The sequence below is a fragment of the Stegodyphus dumicola genome, chromosome 12, assembly GCF_044657685.1.
Source record: "Stegodyphus dumicola isolate Sdum_Otavi_A_Nest chromosome 12, ASM4465768v1".
Classification (NCBI taxonomy): Eukaryota; Metazoa; Arthropoda; class Arachnida; order Araneae; family Eresidae; genus Stegodyphus; species Stegodyphus dumicola.
Window position 1 is genome coordinate 87,825,774 of NC_140779.1, and position 20,694 is coordinate 87,846,467.

General features: G+C 32.3%; 1 protein-coding gene across 1 annotated transcript in view; it reads right to left on the reverse strand.

The window, feature by feature from the left end:
• The window catches only part of LOC118200827 (cell adhesion molecule Dscam1-like), a 1,398,975-nt gene that overhangs the window by 126,751 nt on the left and 1,251,530 nt on the right, over positions 1 to 20,694 (reverse strand). The window contains exons 16-17 of the mRNA XM_085827411.1: positions 19,682 to 19,852; positions 2,604 to 2,674 (exon numbers count right to left, since the gene is read on the reverse strand). Coding sequence (XP_085683537.1) covers positions 2,604 to 2,674; positions 19,682 to 19,852 — 242 coding nt within the window. The remainder of the gene's footprint in view (positions 1 to 2,603; positions 2,675 to 19,681; positions 19,853 to 20,694) is intronic.

A 20,694-nucleotide genomic window follows, 5' to 3' on the forward strand; every position in this document is an offset into this window, starting at 1 on the left:
TTAGAATCATAACTTTTAGTAGTACTTTTCTCATTCTCAGGAAATTCACGATATTTCGACACTTATGAAACATATAAAAACTAAAAGTTTGACTGAAGCACATTAATTCACCCAGCAGAGTTTTATAATACTCAGCAAAAAAGTACTCTAAATATAAATTCCAGTTTCAAATACATAGCAAAAGAATTCTTTTTTGGAAACTACGCACTCATTATGATGCCTAAGTAATTATTTCTGATTTAGAAACAATGTAGCTTTCTAGTAAAGTTGCATGTTACTGCCAAGGTTTGTATAACTACCATTTATTTTTAAACTGTTTATGTGATTTATTTAATGACAGTAATTTCGTTCGAAACTCTTTAATCTCCTTTTTACTCGAGATTCCAAAAGAAGGAAATAATGTAATTATTTCCAGCACAGGAAACATACGGAAGAGAAATATTTGCAAGTTTCACACCTGATCACATAATAAAGATTATTATTAAATTTTTCGTTATTAAATGTTAATAAATTCTTTAAAAAATCAGCCAAAGTACATTTTATGGCAGAAATACCGTTAAAGGAAATATTACATTAATTCATACATCACAAATTGGAACCGATAACTTATGAAAGAATTTTGCTCAATTTATTTCACTTGCAAAATTAGCTTGATGATATGAACTTTAATTCAGCAAGAAAAATATTCTCCTTTATTATTACTGATTTTGAAAATCTTGCTTGCATACAGTAGCGGTGTGGGTAACGCCACTTAACACTAGTCTTTCGGCCTGGGATAGGCTTAGTTGCATGGGTGATTTCTTTGTTTCTGCAATATTTAACGGGAATATGAGCCAGAGTTTTCAGAAAGACCTCCCCGAAGATATATTGTGGAGTTTAAGAGGATATTCCGGATGTGATCCGAGAAATTAATGGAGACGTAGAGACAATAAGACTTAGAGATGATGTCTAGAGCAGCGGTCGTCAAACTTAGAATTTCACGGACCACTACATATATAATTTTATATTTGGCGGACCACTAATCCGAATTAAAAAAAAGTAAATACATTTATACAGTAATAATCAGCAAACTACACATATTTCGTTGACATTGAAACATTACATGAAAATTACAAAAATCTTACTTTCTTGTACAGAAAGCTTCACAGTTCCATATCACTGAAAAGGAACTTCACGGAAAGCAAGAACAAACCGGCAAACGCAAAGCGATATCAATAAACTGACGGGGTTAAGCCGCCGATTTTGAATTATTGTAAACGTAATAATCATTGCATACTCAGTAATGGCGCCATCGATCAAGAGTTAGACAAAACAAAAACAGAAACTTCCACTGATGCAATTATAAACAAGAATGCAGACAGTTGTCATAAAAATCCATCAAGATGCCTATTGACACGGAGAAAAACCGCATTATCAACGACCATGACAGCATATTTTTGTAATTCAAGAGGAAGGAGAATTCCAGTTCGCGTTATTATTGATAACAGCAGCATATCCATGGATGCCAACTCTCACTTTCAAATGCCGCTAGATACACCTGACAAAGTAATTAAAAAGTCGCTAAATTCAGAAAGAATTTCTCTAAAAGTAGTGGCTAAAATAAGAAAAAAAGTATAATCCATATTATATAATAGATTTTGTTACTTGTCATTTTTTAAACTGAATCTTCATAAAAATATAAATAATGTGCTAATTTTTCTGCGATCATCAAAACGTTTTCACGGACCACCAGTGGTCCGGTTAGCGACTGCTGGTCTAAAGGATATACTAAGACGTGACATTATGCACTTGGAAGAATGTGTTTAGGAGGTTAAGAAGATTTTCTATGATACTCTGAGAATCCGGAAGATTGGACTTTAAATCTTCATAATATCCTATCAGTTTCGGTGGGACCTAGAGAGGATGTTCTAAGGATATACTGTGATATCATATTAAGCACTCAGAAGGATATATTTAGGAAGTTAAGAAGATATTCCGACAGGTAATAAGAATGTAGTAAATAGTATTTCAGATCCTGATAATATCCCGTACTCACTTTCTAGCACTTAACAACGATGTCTTGAGGATAAACTGGGATGTGATCCTAAGTACTCGGGAGGATATGTTTAGGAGGCTAAGAGGATATTCCGAAATGTCCCATGAATATAGTAAGCAGGACATTAAATCCTAATAACATCCCATTCTTCGTCAACAGGACATTGTAAGGATGTTTTGAGGATTTTCTGGGACGCCTCTTGAAGCACTCGGCAGGTTATGTTTTGAAGTTTAGGGAGAGATTCCGTAAGGTTGTCCTGAGGATGTGTGCTTATCCCGTAAGTAATATCTTCAGGACATCCCAGGGATGATTTTACGATACATGGAATCATTGTTTAAAGAAGTATTTACAGATTAGAAACTAGAGTAGTATTCTAATTCACCGGCTGTTGACAATATAACAAAATTCATGAATTAGAAAGTATTTTAAGTGAAATGTGATAAGGCAATAAAAATTTAATTTATTAATGTTAACACATATATTTATTAAAAGTTTATATTTACATGTATATATGAACTGATATGTTTGTTTAACTATATATTTTTCATATTATGAATGATAAATTTACCTCCCACGATACGCGAAGAGCATCAGAACTGAGAGCTTCTACATCAACAGCAGTTGGAGGACCCTCTGGTACTGTGAAAATACAGAATATATTGATGAGAACAAATGTCATTTATACATCTGTTTAAAATAACTAAGTAAATTAACTTTAATATGTCGATAATAAAATTTTAACACTGTTAATGGAAAATTAGTGAATTTAAGAACTTTGATGATCCATTATATTCTCTATGTATTTTAATGTGCATTCACAGAAAAGTCGTATTCAGTCACGAAGGAAAATCGCTTAAACATTAAACATGTGTCTAAAAATTCAATACTGATGCATCAAAAGATCTGAAAAGAGTAATTAAAAAATTTAATTAGTTTCCTCAGATAATTTAATATATCCTCTTGGACAGATATTGAATTAGCAATTCGTAGATCAGTTAAAAAATGCGCTAATTTTCTAATGAAATGTGGCATAATACATTTTGACTTTAAAATTACGCATGGCATATTTTGCTTTTAAAAAGGAACAAAAAAAAAACTGCTAATAAGTAATATATAAAAAGGACTTTCATTTATAAGAAACTAGATTAAACCTCATTATAAAACTGTCAAAGAATAATTAATTAGTTAATTAATTTATTTTTTTTTTTGCAGAAAACATTAGGGTTGAATTGAGATCTTGAGTAAATTAAGGGGGGAAAAAGTGAAATAGCTTCCAGCATTTTATCAAAATGTGAAGTTTTCTCTTTTTGAAAATTCATATTTATACCAGAAAATATACAAAAAAAAAATGTTAGTTTAATAATGTTTGTAACACTATTTTAGTACTATTTGTAACACTATTTAGTATTTTAGTACACTAAATTTCGTTTAAAAACAGTATGAATTGTTTCTTTGAAGGTCACTTCACAAAAATCTGTTTGCAGTGATCAACAAAGTAGATATTTGAAAAACCAAACCATATTAGATTCGATGAATTAATCGTTGTATATTATTATTTCTCTTACGGAGTAAAGGAAGTACTGTAATCGCGAAAAATTTCGGTCAACGGAAATATCCATTTTGACAATTTCCGAATCCGTTTTGACTATTTTTTTGCGCGACGTCTGTTTGTATGGACAGAATAAAAGCCTTTTTTTTCCAAAAACGGATTGTAAAATACATTAAAAAATGGATTTTTTTACGTCTGTATGCATAAAATAACTGGTTAACTTAAATAAATAGCTTACAAACTTAATTTCAGATCTTATTCAAAGTTAAGTGATTCAAGATGTATCAGAAAGACATTATGACAGAAAAATATATTGTAAGGATTATGTTAAATTATTAACGGTTAAATTTTGAGTTAAACTTCCTTTCCTATCGATTCGTAATTTGAACTTACCACTTCCGGCCAGAAGGTAGTTTTAGAATCACGTCTGAATGCTAATGAGGAAGAGCGGTATTTAACCGCAAAGTTCTATTGTCTTAGTGAGAGAGATACCCGATATTCTGGCTGCACGCGTCCACCTTTTTAGACTACTATTACTATCGTAAGCTACTATTACGCTCGGCCTTACTTTAGGCCTTTGATAGCTTCGCGGTCAATTAACGTTAAGGGGACAACTCTGTTAGATTTTGATAGCTTCGACTATATCTCTTAAGATTAGTTTAGTTTAATTCTTAGTTTCTTAAGTTGAAACCCAAGTGTCGGCTTTATTGTACAACTCCAAGACGGAGTTCTGTAAAATCTTGATTGGAATAATAAAGGGTTATTTTACCCTTCCATCTTGTTCTTTCCTGCCACACGAACTCAAGCGATTATTCGCTTACTAATTCTTTAGATTCTTCACTTTTACCTGTAACTTAGAATCCTACAATATAATTTGGAAAATTTACTGGTAACTTTATAGTATTCTATAATCTGAATAACAAGTGTATTTTGAATATATACCCAAAGATAAAATAAATGTGATAACTTAGAAAATATAAAAGTAATAAACAGTATAGTAGATATACTGGTGGCTTGGCAAATGCGGTCAAGAGCAGGAGACTGACGTTAATTACGGAAGGGGAAAGTAAACGGCTGTGTCAGGGATCATAAGGGGAGATATATTTAAAAAAAAGTGTTTTTAGGTCTCATTCAGTATCAGTATATCAGAAATAAATGATGCACATGGTATCAAAACTGAGACAAATTACATACGATATGAAAAGTTATATTTAGTTGTTTATTAACATTTCATTATTATATTGTTTTCGTTCAGGAATTTCCTTCCACCCCCCTCTGAGCAATACATACAGGTACATGTAAGTTGGCTGAAAAGCACTGCTATAAACAAATAATCTAACCCAATTCCAGTTGAACAGCGCTTATTAATACTAATTGTTTACGGAAAGCATCCTAGTTTTTGAAAAGCTTCGTATCATCTAACATACAATTAATTAATTAATCATCTTAAGAATGATTTTGTGTTGAATATGGCAAAACATATGAGGGTTGGCTAGGCATGATTTCATGGAGAATTTTCTAAGGAAAATGGGCTCATATTTACATACCTTAAGGAAATCCACGAAAATGCTTACACAAAGTGGTACGTTGCGGTAGGGTTCCTTCAATACATCTGTTAAATTTACATCTAATTGTCAAGTGCTCCCATCTGTTAAATTTGCATCTAATTGTCAAGTGCTCAATTTTTTTGGCTAGTTTATACATTCAAAGGAAAATACAAGTTACTCACTGAACTTCGCACGTTAGTCTGAATAACCTTTAAACTCGATGAACAGTATATTTCTGTGACAAGGCGAGCTTTCTGACTGTACAATCTGTTTTACATTTAGCGAGCTTGTGCCGAATAAGTTTATTCGCTATTTTATGTAATTTCTGCAATATTTTGTAATTCTTTTATTTTTTTCATCTGTCCTGTGTCGACCACTTTAGTTCAGTGATCCGTATTAATGTGCGCTTTTAAAAAAATTTAAATGCTTTAAGAATAATTAATTAGAAAAGGGCATAATTCTCTACTTACCCTTAAATTCTTCAATAAAAAAACTGCATTTTCAGCTATAACCAAGTGAAATAATTTTCTAAATATAATTCAAAGCATGAAAAATAAGGTACATAAACAGCTGGGAAATGGAACTACCATTGAGATTCTCTTTAAGAAATATGGTGAAGCTTAATAAAAAGTCTACGAAGTGAAGTAATTCCGTAGAATATTTTTTTACTCTTTATGATTAAATTGCACTCAATTATACTTTATAAACGACATGTAAATACTATTTAATGTATATGTGTGTGTGTGTGGCTCACTAGCGGCTGAGCTGTAAAGTCGTTGAACTCTGGCAGGTTGATCCGGGGTTCGAATCCGGATCGACGGGGATGGCTGTATTGACGTTTTCGAGGTTTTCCCAACGTGTAACGTGCATAAGAGTCAGTTTTGCTTAGAAAGTTCTCCACGAGGCACCCTTACCCTTAGGCAAATAATTGTCGAATGCTTTGCTATAATCAAACAAACCAGACCAAACAATAGATATATAAATAAGTAGCTTAAAAAACTGCTATATTTTATGTATACTCGTTAAGTAGTATTTCAATATATATAATGATTAAAAGAAAGGAAAAGTCGGATCCTAACTGATTGTATATAATGTAATCCCTATGAAGGCCCTAACAATTCTTTCTCACTTAAAGTCGTAACCCAAAAAGAGAACAAATTAAACTTCAGATATGTATACAATACTGAATCTAATACAAAAAATACAAAATATAAAAATAAATTATATATGTACGAAACCTAACTAACTATTTATATTGATATTACGTAAATATACGTATGGTAATGAACATTGTATAAAAAAGATATTTTATACCTTTAACTAATATATTTGGTTCCATTTATATATACCTATACATAGATATATATAATTTAAGGATTCCAATTAAGGATTATAGTAGTAGTTAATACTACTATATATAAAACACAAAAGTGCATCAATAATGTATTTTTCAGTATTATTTAACTTCATTCTTAAGAATTTTCTGCAGTCTAGTTTGCGTTATTTTATTCACAAGTCTCAAATAAAAACAATTATTCTTTATATGTCATTAGCAAATTAACCAAAAAGCAGCGACCACAATGTAATTGAGAAACAGTCCTTAGCCGTGAAAAGGTTGAAAGCCATTCGGTTATGTCTATTATTACACATACTCAGCTACTTCGTATACATGGAACATAGCATTCGAAATGAAAAACTCAATATTTACTACAAATTCATTCGTGTAACAAATATCTGTCTTTCTACACCTATGGCTTTAAAAAAAGGTGTTATTTATCTTACAGTTTATCGTTTATCGTTATTTTCATTGTACAAAATTGCATTCATTCGAAGAATTCAATTTGTATTTTCCTCTGTATAAAACTGAATGTAGAGAAGTTAGATGTTTAAACAACCCCCACAATTTCTTAAGATCCCGAGCGAGATTGTCCGCTCCTTGTCTGCTCTCCCCCTGAAAAAAGGGATTGTAAATTTACGACCTGACCGCATATGAGGGTATTTCGATATACTAGATGGATTATAAAAAATAGATAAGTCAAAAATTATTAACACAACATATAAGTTTTTATCATTTTAAAATTATTTATTTCCCTATGATATTGATAGAAATAAACAATCAATAATATAAAAACTCTGAATGAAATATTTTCACCATTAGAAGAGAAATACATCCTTTAAAAGAAAAATATTTCATGCACAATATTTATTACTGAATTATTACTACCATTATTATCAAAAGTTTCACGTTCTATCCAAAATATATTATTATATTGCTGCTATTTAAACTTTTGTATCTATCCAGCGGAATTTTAGTTCAATGAGCTACATTTCTCAGTTTTCTATTCCTATATAACGAGTTCTCCGTTTTCTTATTATGGGTAAGTTCCTTTTTTGAAAGTGGCAGCATTTTTTATTTCAGTTACAGGCAAGAGGGAATAAAAATCGATAGTGAGTGTTTCCTCTTCCTTTTATGTATATACTGAATAATATATCATTTGATCGTTGTCGATCGTAGGCGAAAGAGGGAAAAACTTTTTTAAGTAATGAATATTTAATGTCTTCATGTAATTACATTTTTTCTGTTATACATGGGACGCATGTTGTAAAATGTATGTAATTATGGAGAATGTTATCACAAACTTAAGATTAATTCGGGAAAAGATAAGGGATCAACTACTTTGGTATAAACTCAAAAGTTAAACAACATAAATTAGCGTTATATTTGCAAATTTTCCCAGGACTAATTTCGATGGTTTTACCGAACCATTATCCTCAGCTGCCAAAGTGCAAATGAACGAGATAAGATATAGTGATTAGATAAGATAATTCCACCATACTTCAAATCATGTCATCCGACTAAACACAAGTTAGCTTCATTTTATTCCTATGTTTTCCGTGAACTTCAAGTTTGCTCCTGCAAATTGGCTCTTGATCAAGAACTAAATTATTTAAAAGCAGTAGCTATTGACAGGGGCTTTTCGGCCAACATTATTAAGTTAAAAATTCTCATCTCAACAGACCAAAAGGCACACTCTTGTTTTAGATTATAAGAATTCTGTTGTCAGTCCTTTCTTTCCATTAATTAGCTATAAAATTGCACGTACTTTTCAGAAATTTAACTTTCGGCTCGTTTATTTTGCTATCAATAAAATTCCGAGTTCCATACTCAAGGATCATAGTCCGGATATGAATTCCTGGGGTATTTACAGGATTCTTTGCTATTGTGGTTTAATTTACATTGGTTAAACTAAGAGAGCCTTAAAATTTCGCGTTAAGGAACATGAGGCATATGTTAGAAACATGGAAATACAGAAGTCCACTGTTGCCCAGCATTGTTGGTCCGAAAGTCACACTTTCAATTTTTCTGTAGCTAAAATTATTCAAAAAAGATTTTCCATTGGTGAATTAGATTTTCTAGAGGTATTTTACATTCAAAAAATTATCTGTTCTAGTTAACGACCCTAATTCCAATCCATCTTTGCCTTCAGCCTTTAAAGAAATTATGTTTGAGTTCTGGTTTCATCAACAGATGGCGCCAGTAGGTTATTTCCAGCCCAAGTTTTATTATCTTATCTAATCATTATATCTTATCTCGTTGATTTGTGCTTTTGCAGCTGAGGATGATGGTTCGGTAAAACCATCGAAACTAGATCTGTGAAAATTTGAAAATATAACGCTGAATTTTGTTGTTGAACTTCTAAATTAATACTTGTTTGGCGTTTAATTACTTTGGTATAATTTTGTAACTAGATACCAGTTAGCTTAAGATTTTGGAAGGTATTTATATAGTGTTCCGATATAAATTCTAATGCATTGGAAGATATTGGGAAAATATTGTCTTATAAAATATAAATGGCTGTTAAGGTTTTCTCATGCATGAATATTTTTACTAAATATTCAATACCTCCTCTGCTTGTACAAAATGATTATAGGTTCTAGATCTGATACAAAACAACTTCTTAATGAGAAATGAAAATACCATAGCGGTGCAACAAATAATAATTTTAAAACAACGTTGTTAAACTGGCTATTTTCACTGTGTACAGGCATCAGTAGAGGGTATTAGTATATAATGTGAACATGCTGTTTGATGATGAGGCTATTTAAATGCTTGCCATCTTGCCACGTCTTGAACCTGAAGTTCCGTATAGATTAGCATGCAATTTTGTGTGTTGCTGCTGTAGGATCCTACCTGATTGCTTTCATTTCTTGCCATTAGCCTTCCGTTGAAATCTCTTACAAAAGCATGTTTGCTTGTGATGCTTATACAGTCTTTACGAAATGACAGATATAGATCCAAAATTTCTTTCGGGACTTTAAAGGCATATAAGGAAAGGTTGGAGACCCCCAATTTGCTTCTTCTAGGATGATCAGTGCTGCCGAAAAGTTTAGGTAGATTATCTTGCCTTGAGTGAACTTGCCATCTTTGATGAATTTTCGTTCACCAGTTATTACTGCAGAGTGTTATCTATGTTAAGATTATTTTCCGTTCCTTTATAACGTTGAGCTGTTTAAATAATGAGTACAATTGTAATAAAATCTACAATATTATACTATCGTGCAGCAAATTAAAGTTTGCTTTCACAATGCCTTTCGCGAAAACACTAATATTTCTGTTTTTTAGTAGCAAATAAAGTGAGTGAAGAGCAATAAACGCAGTTCTTAGATGTTTTTCTTCTTCTTAATCTGATTGATTTATATTAAAAATGAATTTAAATCAAGAGATGCCTAATTAGAAATATTAACTGTTTTATGAAATTACACTAGCTGGACTCATTAAAATCACTATAAAGTTTTCCCCTTTTTATTATAATCCTTAAAGGTGGCTGGTAATACGAGCGGCTAGCTTTCAAAGAAATAATACAGCGAAAATGAAACATGTATGGCAACCGTTTTCGGAAATTCTAAAGACATGCTGTTTTTGAATATTTTTGTGGTATTGTTCTTGAATCTTACGTGGCGTAATGTGAAGAAAGCGAAGTTTAGAAGTAAAATGACAAATAAAAATACAAAGCATTGTATTAACAGAAGTGAGTCCAAGAGCAGACTGGAAATCTGCCATTCTCAGTGAGACCATAAAACAAAAACCTGATAAATCTTCTTGTGCGACGTTAAAATTTGAATCTTGTCAGATTTCCTTTTCTTTTCCCCTGTATTTTTTCTTTCTTATTTCCTTTTTTTACAATATTAAATATTTTTTCCATTTTTTACAATTAAACATGACATTAGATTAGGTATTTTGAAGCAAGAGTCATGAAAAATGAGCAACGCCCTCGCCAGGAATGGAACTACGGACCTCTGGAATAAGCGCCCAGTGCGCAGACCACTACACTACGACGGCATGCTAACAAGGCGGGAGAAATACCTTATAAACATTTTGTTCTATTCTTATATTTAGTTTTGCTTTAAAAGTTTCATGTAACATCACCTACTACAACAGTCATTTCTAATTTTATTGGAACTTTTATGCAAGGTTATCAATGACACAGCATTGCGCATGAGCTTGTTTTTAGAAAAGCCTCTATCTGAACTCTTTTTGCGTATATGACTGCAGAATATGAATCTCCAAGAAAATAATTATTTCGTTTCAGATTAAATTCATGCCCAGTATCTTCGATCAATGGTTTTTCTTTAGTTATGTTTTATGACTCTTATTTTATAATGCTGCATTGTATTATCAGAACCATTTTCCCATAATAAATCAATATTATTTTGGATCTCTAACTGCAGAATATCGCTCAGTTCCTTAATATTTCCTTGAACATCTATTAGCACATATAGTAAAAGAAATGCATGTCATAAGACTCAAGCAATAACAAAACCAGTCGCGTAGAAAACCAGACAAAATCCCGTAAGTAATCCAATATTCCCTTGCTATTCTTAGAGTCGGCAGTTACAAACAAACAATAAATGATCAGGCAAAAAGAAAGAAGAATTTATGAAGTAGTGTTGTCGTAACGTAAGCAGAGTTGGGTCACGTCTCGACTGGACAGTATCGGTGCCAAGAATGTCTTTTTTATCCGAAACCTGTCGAGCGAGAAAATATCCTCTTTGACAAACTGCTAATGCAATCCGCAGGCGTAACTCTAACTGCACAGTTTATTAAATTACTGGCAGAAGTATGGCGATAATGTCGAAACTTATCGCAAACAGTACTTCTGAAGGTTTTGACAGTTGATACGGAAGATGCATTTTAAAGGAATTTTCTCAAATATCGATCCTTAACTTGATATAAGTGAATTTCAGGAGATATTTCTCTAAATTAAGAGTAACAGCTTTTTAAGGTTACATTAGAAAGCTTTTAAATTTTAAGAATTTATTACGAATGTTTATGCTACGCTATTTGATATTTATGTATTTATTAACATATAACTTTATAATTATAATCTGGCTATATTCCACATTATATAACCTCACTGTATTTATTCCCCATCTTTTACCTGTAAAATTATTTATATTGCACTGAAATATTGTTGGAAGAACTTTTACGTAATGGTCTAAAATTTTATGTGAATTACTTAAGCTATCATTTTTGAAGGCATGGTTTAATGTAAAAATGAAAGATTCTTAAATGTATTAAAATTTTTGGTATATAGTAAAAAAAGCATTTACAGGATTTGTAATTATTTAGTTTTCGTAATTAATAACAGACGAGTTTTATTAACTAATAGTCGAATTTCGTATAATTGCACTTTTGGTGGGATACCTTTAGTTTAATCAGAGCTAAATTTGAAAAATTTCTTTTTAAAATGAAAATGATTAGTACCATATTGTTACGAAATGTGCAGGAGCGGTAAGATAGCTATCTTGCAAAGCAGTTTTAGGGTTGCCATAAAATGACAAGGGAAGGCAGGGTTGCCACATTTGGTGAGAAATCGCCCATTTGGCTACATAATTGGCAATATGCCACGGACGGATGGAGAACCTTCTGGAACGAATTCTTACCGGTTTAGCCCAGAATGTTCTCGAACACCAGCCAAATATAAACCCTGCTGGTTCGCAGTCAGTTAGTGTGTGAGCCCCGTGGAGGGCGAGATAGTTAGTCAGCCCGTGGAGGTCGATCGAGTTGACAGCCGGACAGCGAGTGCCGAGTGGGTCGTCGAGTGCATCGAAGAGTCTCTTAGTGTATCGCGGTTAGTGCATCGTCTGGAGAGCGTGTTGAGCTCGGGGAACGACTGAAACGAAGAGTCGGGAGCCGTGCTCTGTGTGCCGTCGAGTGCATCGCAAGTTGTAGCGTGGAGAGACTCGAGAGTACGTGGAATTCCGAGAACGACCGAGCAGAGTCGGGAGCTGTACTCTGGTGCTTTGCAGTGAAGTTGTGTTCACCGTTATTGCCTGACAGTGTGAAGGCTGTGTTGCTGATTGTTCCAGAGTGTTTATAGGTTTGATTCTTAATGATTCCATTTTGACTTTAATTTTTGGGAAAATCATAGGATACCTTGTCAGGGTATTTTGAAATATATAGCCCAAACTAAAAGAGCCTTAAAGTTTCGCATCAAGAAATATGAATCTTAAAGGAATACGAAAAGGCGAAATTAAGAAGTCCTCGAAGCTAATCATAGTTGGAAATTCAATAATAATTTTTGACTTTGGGCTTGCAAAAACTATCCAAAAAATATCTTTCCTTAGTACTGAAACTTTTCACATTCATAAAAAATTAAATTATATAATTAATGACTTTAATTCCAATCTAATCTTTCTAAACCCTTTTGAAAATCTATTAACCTATTTTTCAATTTTCTGCCAACAGATGGCGTTACCTTTTCATCTGCTTTACTCCTTTTGTGTATAAATAGAGATCTCGCTTTCACTTCATTGCAAATTTCTGTACTACTGTTGAAGATGCACTTGCAGTTGTTTGACCTAGAAATCGGTAGAGTTTTGAATAAAAAATAAGACAAACGCAAGGTTGTTGCTAGGCTAAATTTGTGTTTTACTTTGGGGTCTTTCTCTTCTTTCTTGAATTAGCATTATTTTTGAAATGTTAAGCTTTTGTAAAGAGAAACAAACAGTTGTATAATTTCTTGCAAACTGCGTTTCAGAAAAGGCAAATTTTTCCGAATTCGATATGTTTCCAATATTTGTTTAAGAGTTATAAATACTTCAAAATGTGCTAATTTACAATATTTGTTTTAAGAGCTGTAAATATTTCCGAATTGCTTATCTAACACATGCATGGATATATATTTCTGTAAAGTACCGATCCGTATTTTTGATCACACGTATAACAGTGATATACTACTGTTTTATCACGACTTAAATTTTAAGCTGAAATCTGAAAAAAAAAATATACGAAGTCATGCTCCGAATTTTTCGCTTACAATGTGGGCTGTAACTCCACTTAAAAAATAAAATAATAATTATTATTACGAATATTGGATGCAGAAGTACGGTAAAAATGTAGATAATTTTTGGATTTCTTTTATTTAACAAACTAATATTTGCTATTTTTCGTTGCTAAGTTTAGAAACAACGAACTTAGGTTATAAGGTAATTTCTCCCACCTTCTTAGCATGTTTTCATGGTGTAGTGGTCAGCACCCTCGGCGCGTATTCGAGAAGTCCAGGTTCGAGTCTCGGCGAGGGCATTGCACATTTTTTATAGCTTCCTGCTTCAAAGTAATCTAATGTCTCTACAAGGCGCAATAAAAATCTTTTAATCTTTTATAATATGATAACAAAAGTGTTTTTTGCATCTGACATATAGGATATTCTAGTAGAAGCGACACGAACATTATAAATTACTTTTACTCGTTATTTATGCTGATTTTTTATTTTCTTAAGATTTAACTTTTATTTTTTTAGATTTTTAATAAAATGTATCAAATGTATTTTGAGTTCAAATGAATTCATTTTGTCAGAAAAATAAGAAATGTGCAATGAAACAAAATTTGAATACACTGACATAGCACATTTCAGATATAAACAATATTTTTTTATAACAAAAAAAAACTGGTAAAAGATTTGTAAAGCGGAAAGACTTAAAAGATTCAAGCAAAATAGCAAAGTAACAGATTTAACTTTTGATGCATCTATAAATATAAGGTGATTAGCAACTAGCAACTAGCACAAACGTGAAGGCAAGTTGAAGGGACCGAGATAAGAAGATTTTGTAATGGAATGTGTGTGCGAATGGAGCATTGAAGTGGTACAGAGTGTTGTCTGGCCATAACTAAGAGAATCTGCTATTGTAAATAATCATTTCTTGTGTGACTATCGAACAGTATAAAGAATAGCTAGTCAAAAGCGAAAATCATAGACATGCATTTTATGTATGCAGTTGCAGACGGAAATCGAACAGTTGCTCAAATGAGTCGCTGTTGAATCGTTTTCTACACCTCCTACTGTTCCGTTTATAGAAACATTAGGTATTCTTTGGAAGCAGGAGATTTGAGAAATTAGAAACGCCTTCATCGGGATCGAACCACGGACCTCTGGAATACGCGCCCAGCGTACAGACCACCACACCACGAAGGCATGCCAAGGAAGCGGGAGAAATACCTTATATGTTTTACTCCCATGGCGAATGGCGATTTACACTAGCGGTACGCTTTTGTATACTGCTAAACAGAGCTTTGTACCACTCCAGCATACCATTTACGCACACACATTCCACATCAAAATCTTTTTGTTTCGACTCGCTTCCACCTGCCTTTCTTTACATTTTTGATAGATATTTTTGAAGTAGCCTGTGCATGAACAATTAAATTATAAGTTATTTTATAGTCATTAAGCGAATTACGTCTTATGTCATTTACTAATTAGTTGATCAAAAGTTTCAAGTCTTAAAATTATCCATTATTTATAAAAATAGTTTTATTTTAACTTTCCTTTCTTATGTCTAAATATTTTAGATCACAACTACCGTAGAAATCTTCATTTGAAAGAAATGAAAAGCATCTATATCACAGAATTACATCAAGAAAGAAAAGTCTTCGGTATAATGCATCGTATGTTATTAAAGAGGTAAATTAAGGTTTTCTGGGATGCTTATTAAAAAGTCGTTTGAAAAGCTCTCTATAATTAGCATGTTATGTTCAAGTAACACAACATAACAAAAGGATAATACCGATACACTAGGAAGCCAAAAATCTTTGCGTATATTTTCTGTTATGGGCTTAATGAATTCTAAATTAAATGTTTTGTTCAAATATATTAAACAAACACCCACTTCTGTTAAAATACGATGATTTATTTCGTATTAGTGTGCGTATGAATATGTTATTACATTTTAAATAATATATTATTTCGAGATATGCTAATGAAAGATAAAAATTCTTCTTTGCGTTGCTAGTGACTGAGAAAACGACGAATTCAACTTTGCAATCGGCAAACTATGATAAGCGCTGTGATATTTACTACCGGTGAGCTTATTAATAACATGTTAGATAAACACGTTTATTTAACTAACGCTGCTTAGGAACTTTTCATAAGCTTTTATTCCATTTGAAAATATTATACGCCGCATTTTATAACTAGCTCTTGAAATACCGTTATAACTGAAAGCATTTTAAAGTTACATTCGAGTTCACTATTTGCCATTAGAAAAAACGGTGGCTCAAAATATAATAGTTATTTGCTTTTAAAGCATAAAGCCGTGCTGTATTTTAGAAGTATCTTCTTCTTACAAATGTAAGTTAGATTAGGTTAATAGTTAGAGATACATTAAACTAGCACTCATAACCAGAATTTGATCTAGATAAAAGTTGCGTCTGGTTGTTATCAGCTCAAAAACATCCCCTAAACTATGTCCCTTAAAGTAATTTTCTGGCAGTTTTGATACATATGTGACAAGATTAGCGATCCGGTTCCGTGGGCTAGGTGATGTTAACCTAGCGGAGAGCATCAAATTCATAACCGCAATCGAACCATAATTCTCACCTTTTCCTAATTAAAATTGCAAAAATCAAGAGCGAGGGATCGAAAACCAATTTCTATCCTTAAAACTCCTTCAGTTTTTCATTCTTAACGATTGTCATTTGCTCATTTGATCAGATTAGATTCTGCATACAGTCTACCGACGTAAGTTAGCTAAACTTTTCTTTTCGCCACCGAGAGAACAGCTGGACAACAGGGGTTAGGTGCTCTTCAGCCTTTTGGAGCTCTTCGATTGAATTTAAAAAAATGTGATTTCCTTGTACAGATACAGTAAATTATTTAACTGAAAATTCCATTTTTCATTGTGTGAAAAGTAATGGGGGGATGAAGTGGTAAAAACGCTGTTCTTAACAAGTTTCTAGCTCTCTTGCATACGCAGTTAGGGGATTTCCGGTGGGGTAAGTTTATGATTGTCAGCTTGGCGTTCGCAGATATTCCAGCTCGGCGAGATTTTCTAAATTGAATATAATGTACACCACATGACTTCCTTGTACGGAATATTAAATTATCCGCATATTTTTTTGCATTTCATTTAAACTTATTGGATTGAAATAAATCTACTTCGTCGATAGCAAACCACAATAGAATAAATGCGCTCTTTAAAATTCACTATATTTGTTTAACATAGCGACACTCTGGCGCTAGGTTCACTTAACAGCGCTTAACACTAATTTTGTTGTAATTATAACTTATATCTTATGTTTTAACTTCGGATAAGAGACAATCGGCCTATTTCGGCCTTTACCAATATATTATTCTTGACTTTTCTAAATCTTGAGGACCAAGGGAGTTGAATCCACTAGAATTGAAAGTACTTGCACACAAACTGTGCTAGAATTCAGAGACTTTTAATGGAGGCTCCAGTGCCGCAATCTGTTAAGAGATAAGTAAACTTAGAAGATACGAAGGTGCACATGTGGCTCCATCTATATTTGAAAATGAAAGGCTTCTTAGTATGCTGGTGCTCCGGTGGCGTCATCTCTTGTACATTGCATTGTGAGGCATTTTTGAAAAAAAAAAAAAAAAAAATCATACTATTCTTTAGATAAGCAATTATTGGCAAATGATTATATGATGAAATAGCATAGTTTGTCACAGTAGAAAACGTTTCACAAGAATAAAACTATATTCACACCAAAGTCTATAATCATATTATAACTCAGAATGCACAAAATTTATACCATTTGAAGAATTATCTAATCGTTGCCACATGTTCTATTCAAATACTATAATAAATCTAGAACGTTGTGTAAAAGAAATTAAGCAAACAAAACAAAAAAGAAACAGTTTTTCACAGACGATTTAGTATTTCTCATTCAATTAATTCAGTTCTCACTTCGCGACAAGGCAAAAATGCATACCTACAGTAAAAATTACTAAGTAAATCTTAAACACTTATTTCCTCAAAAACTACACAAAGGATTAAGCGTGCTTTAATTCGTAATAGTAAATGAAGGCGTTATCTTTGTTGTTGCGAAGCTTAGTCTCTCTAGATTGGCAACAAATCTACTATTCTGCTGTTTGACATGTAAACAAATATGTCCGCCATGTTATTTAAAACTTAGGCTAATATTGCTTGAAGATTGACTAAAGGCATAAAAACCTTAACCGGAAGATAAGAACAACATAATTCAATCATTTTTAAAGCAAAAAATGCACAATTTACAAACATATAAGAATAAAGAAACTAAGCTCACTGAGCCGAGTAACACAGTGGATATATATATATATACATACATATATTTATATACTTTGGTGCGGTCAATTGCAACCAAAATACGAGGTGCACATTTACATGCTATAGCAGTCCTACATACAAAATTTCAACGTTCTGAGGCTACTCGTTTTTGAATTATATGAGATACGTACGTACGCACAGACGCCACGAAACATTCTCTTTGGAATTCATTTTAAATCAGTTTTACAATTTTTGTTTGGGGGGAAGAGTCTTTTATTCTGTCCTTTCGTACAGATGTCACGCAAAAACATCGTTAAATTGAATGCGATAGCGGTAAAAATGGATATTTTCTTTGAATTATGCTGCCTGAAACTTTTCGCGATTACAATACTTCCTTTTTACTCCGTACAAGGTAGTAAAAAGGGCTTAGTACTGTGTCCTCAAGGAATTGATTACATTTACAACTCAGTACTGTGTCCTCCGGGTATTGACCACGCTAAGCGAAGAGCATTAAGCGAAGGACCAGAATATGGAAAGAAGGTGCATGTTGGGGACTGTAGAAACTAAGGGAAACACTTTTCACTATTTATAGTTAGGCTGTTACTCATTCAAATGATCTGAAGCTGATTTAAAGCAAAGCCACCTTTTCGCTTAATTCATGATGGAGCCTGTTGAACTGCTATCAACTAGAAATGGAATATCAAACCTTGTTTAATAGTTAAAGGCTATTAAAATCGTTAAGTACGAAAACCGCATCAATTTGGTATGTAACTCTCAAAATCAATCTAAACGTTTCCATTATTTTCGCAACATTTTATACGGGCGCATGTATCCACCTGTTCAAAATTATTTCTTAATATTTACAAATAATTTTATTCTCAAAATTTATTAGAAATATCATATTAAAATAAATAAGAAGTTACGGATTTCTCCTTCATCACATATTACATTTAGGAAACAAAAGTGTATCGCAAAATTTCATTTTATCCAATAATTAATCTAAATAAAATAATTACATAGATCAAGAATAGTATCGACGAGAGAAAAAAATTCTTCACACATACGCTTCCTTAAATGTCTTGAATTAAGATAAATTCATAATAATAATTTTAAAGTGAAATCAAATTTTGTAATAATTTTTAACATAATTTAAATTGTGAAGGAAACTGCTTTAGTAAATAACACATTATTTGAGTAAATCGTTAATCAGTTTTAAACATTATGAAAACTTTAATAACTAAAAAAGCTCTAAAATAAATATTATACTTTATAGACAGACAAGGTATTTGAATTGATAAATCTAAGTATACCATATATGAAAGTATTATTTGATAAAGAAAGGTGATCCGGATATGAATAAAACAAGAATTTAACTCAAAGTACACATTTGTGTTACTAAATTGTCAAAAAAGCTACTAAATGTATTATAAAATATCTCGATAACAGCGATTGGAAATTGTATATACATTTGAAATAAAGAAAAGTATGTATTTGAAAATTGAATTTTTGAGGATTTTACTGTCTATTGAGACGCTAATTAATTCAGGTTATCATAATAAAACATCTTTCGGCAGCGAAAAACGAGAGATAGTATAATTTTTATAATTAAACCGTTAATCTTTGCACAAAATTAACTTTGATTAACATACTAGAACGACTGAAAAATATCTCCTACTGAACCTTCGAGGGCATGACCGCCTTTATCCGGTCATGAGATTATTTTATCACCTGGTATATATTAGATTATAATTCAAAGTATTGTGCTTTCTTATTTTCTTTAATGACGTAAATAACGTCATAATGGACGGAAGTTTATCGAAACGGAGTCTAAAAATGTAATTATAAAAATTTAGCTAGTAAATGCAGTTTAAACATTATCATAAGCCCTTTTAAAAAGCTGTAAGAGTCAGAGGGTTAGAAAAGAAAACAGAGCCAGAAGAATGTAGATACATTTTTTTATAAACCAGTAGTTATAATCCGTAAGGATATATTTACCTTCTTCCTCAGTTTTGAAGTGGAAAGTGCGCCCCGGTCCACTGGCTCCAATAGCATTCTCGGCAATTAAATAAACGTCGTATCCAGTGGCAGGTCGTAGTCCTGTTAGGTCTGCGGATGTCTCTGTGCCAGGAACGGACATATTTCGAGACGGAACCGAAGCTGAAGAACCTGGATAAGCAGATACAAATAATTTGTTTAGTAATTTTGAAAATTATTCTTCACAGAGAAAGGTTAGTGGAATGTTATTTGGGTAACCGTCAAATGAACGGAACTTAATTATTTTATATTATTCTACAGAAAGAAAGAAAATATTTTGATAAATTTCGCGGCATTTTTGCTAAAAGTTATGCTTAGATAAAAATGTTATTCGATTATATTTTATTTCTCTCTATTATAATCATAATTTCTACTTTAGTAGGCAATGAGTTTCACATTGATCATTTTTTAATTCAGGATTTTTGTTAAGCTTATTCAATGATTAATCATAAACAGATGCATATCAAGGCAGCAACTAAACTCTAATAATATTAGTACAGGCTATCTGAGGATGAAAGATTGGATTTCATGAAGATTGTATTAAGCATGTATCATGTGAAATGGATTAAAAGTACTTTTGTTTATTTCAGTCAGAATAAATGAGATTCAAAATGTTTATCATCAGAAGTCCCACAGTTATCATAGAGATACTGAGTTTCGGCTCCTACTCTGGCAAGAATACATGAACAAAGCTTCTAGTAGTTTGCATGTTTCTGTCCTCCAGCTGGTTAAGGCTATCACTTCTTTCATTGTTAACCTTATTGTTGAGAAAACCGTGGAGAATAAGTTTAACGGGATAACATCAGGATTTCTTGGGGGCCATGAAATGGATAAAAATCGTTAAATCCGACAACAAAAGATTTTGCCAATCCATCGATGGTTCAATTGGTTTCAGATATGATTCGCAAAGTGGGGTGGTACTTGTTGAAAGATATGTAGTTCAGCATCTTTCATTTCCGTTTGCTCGATTTGAG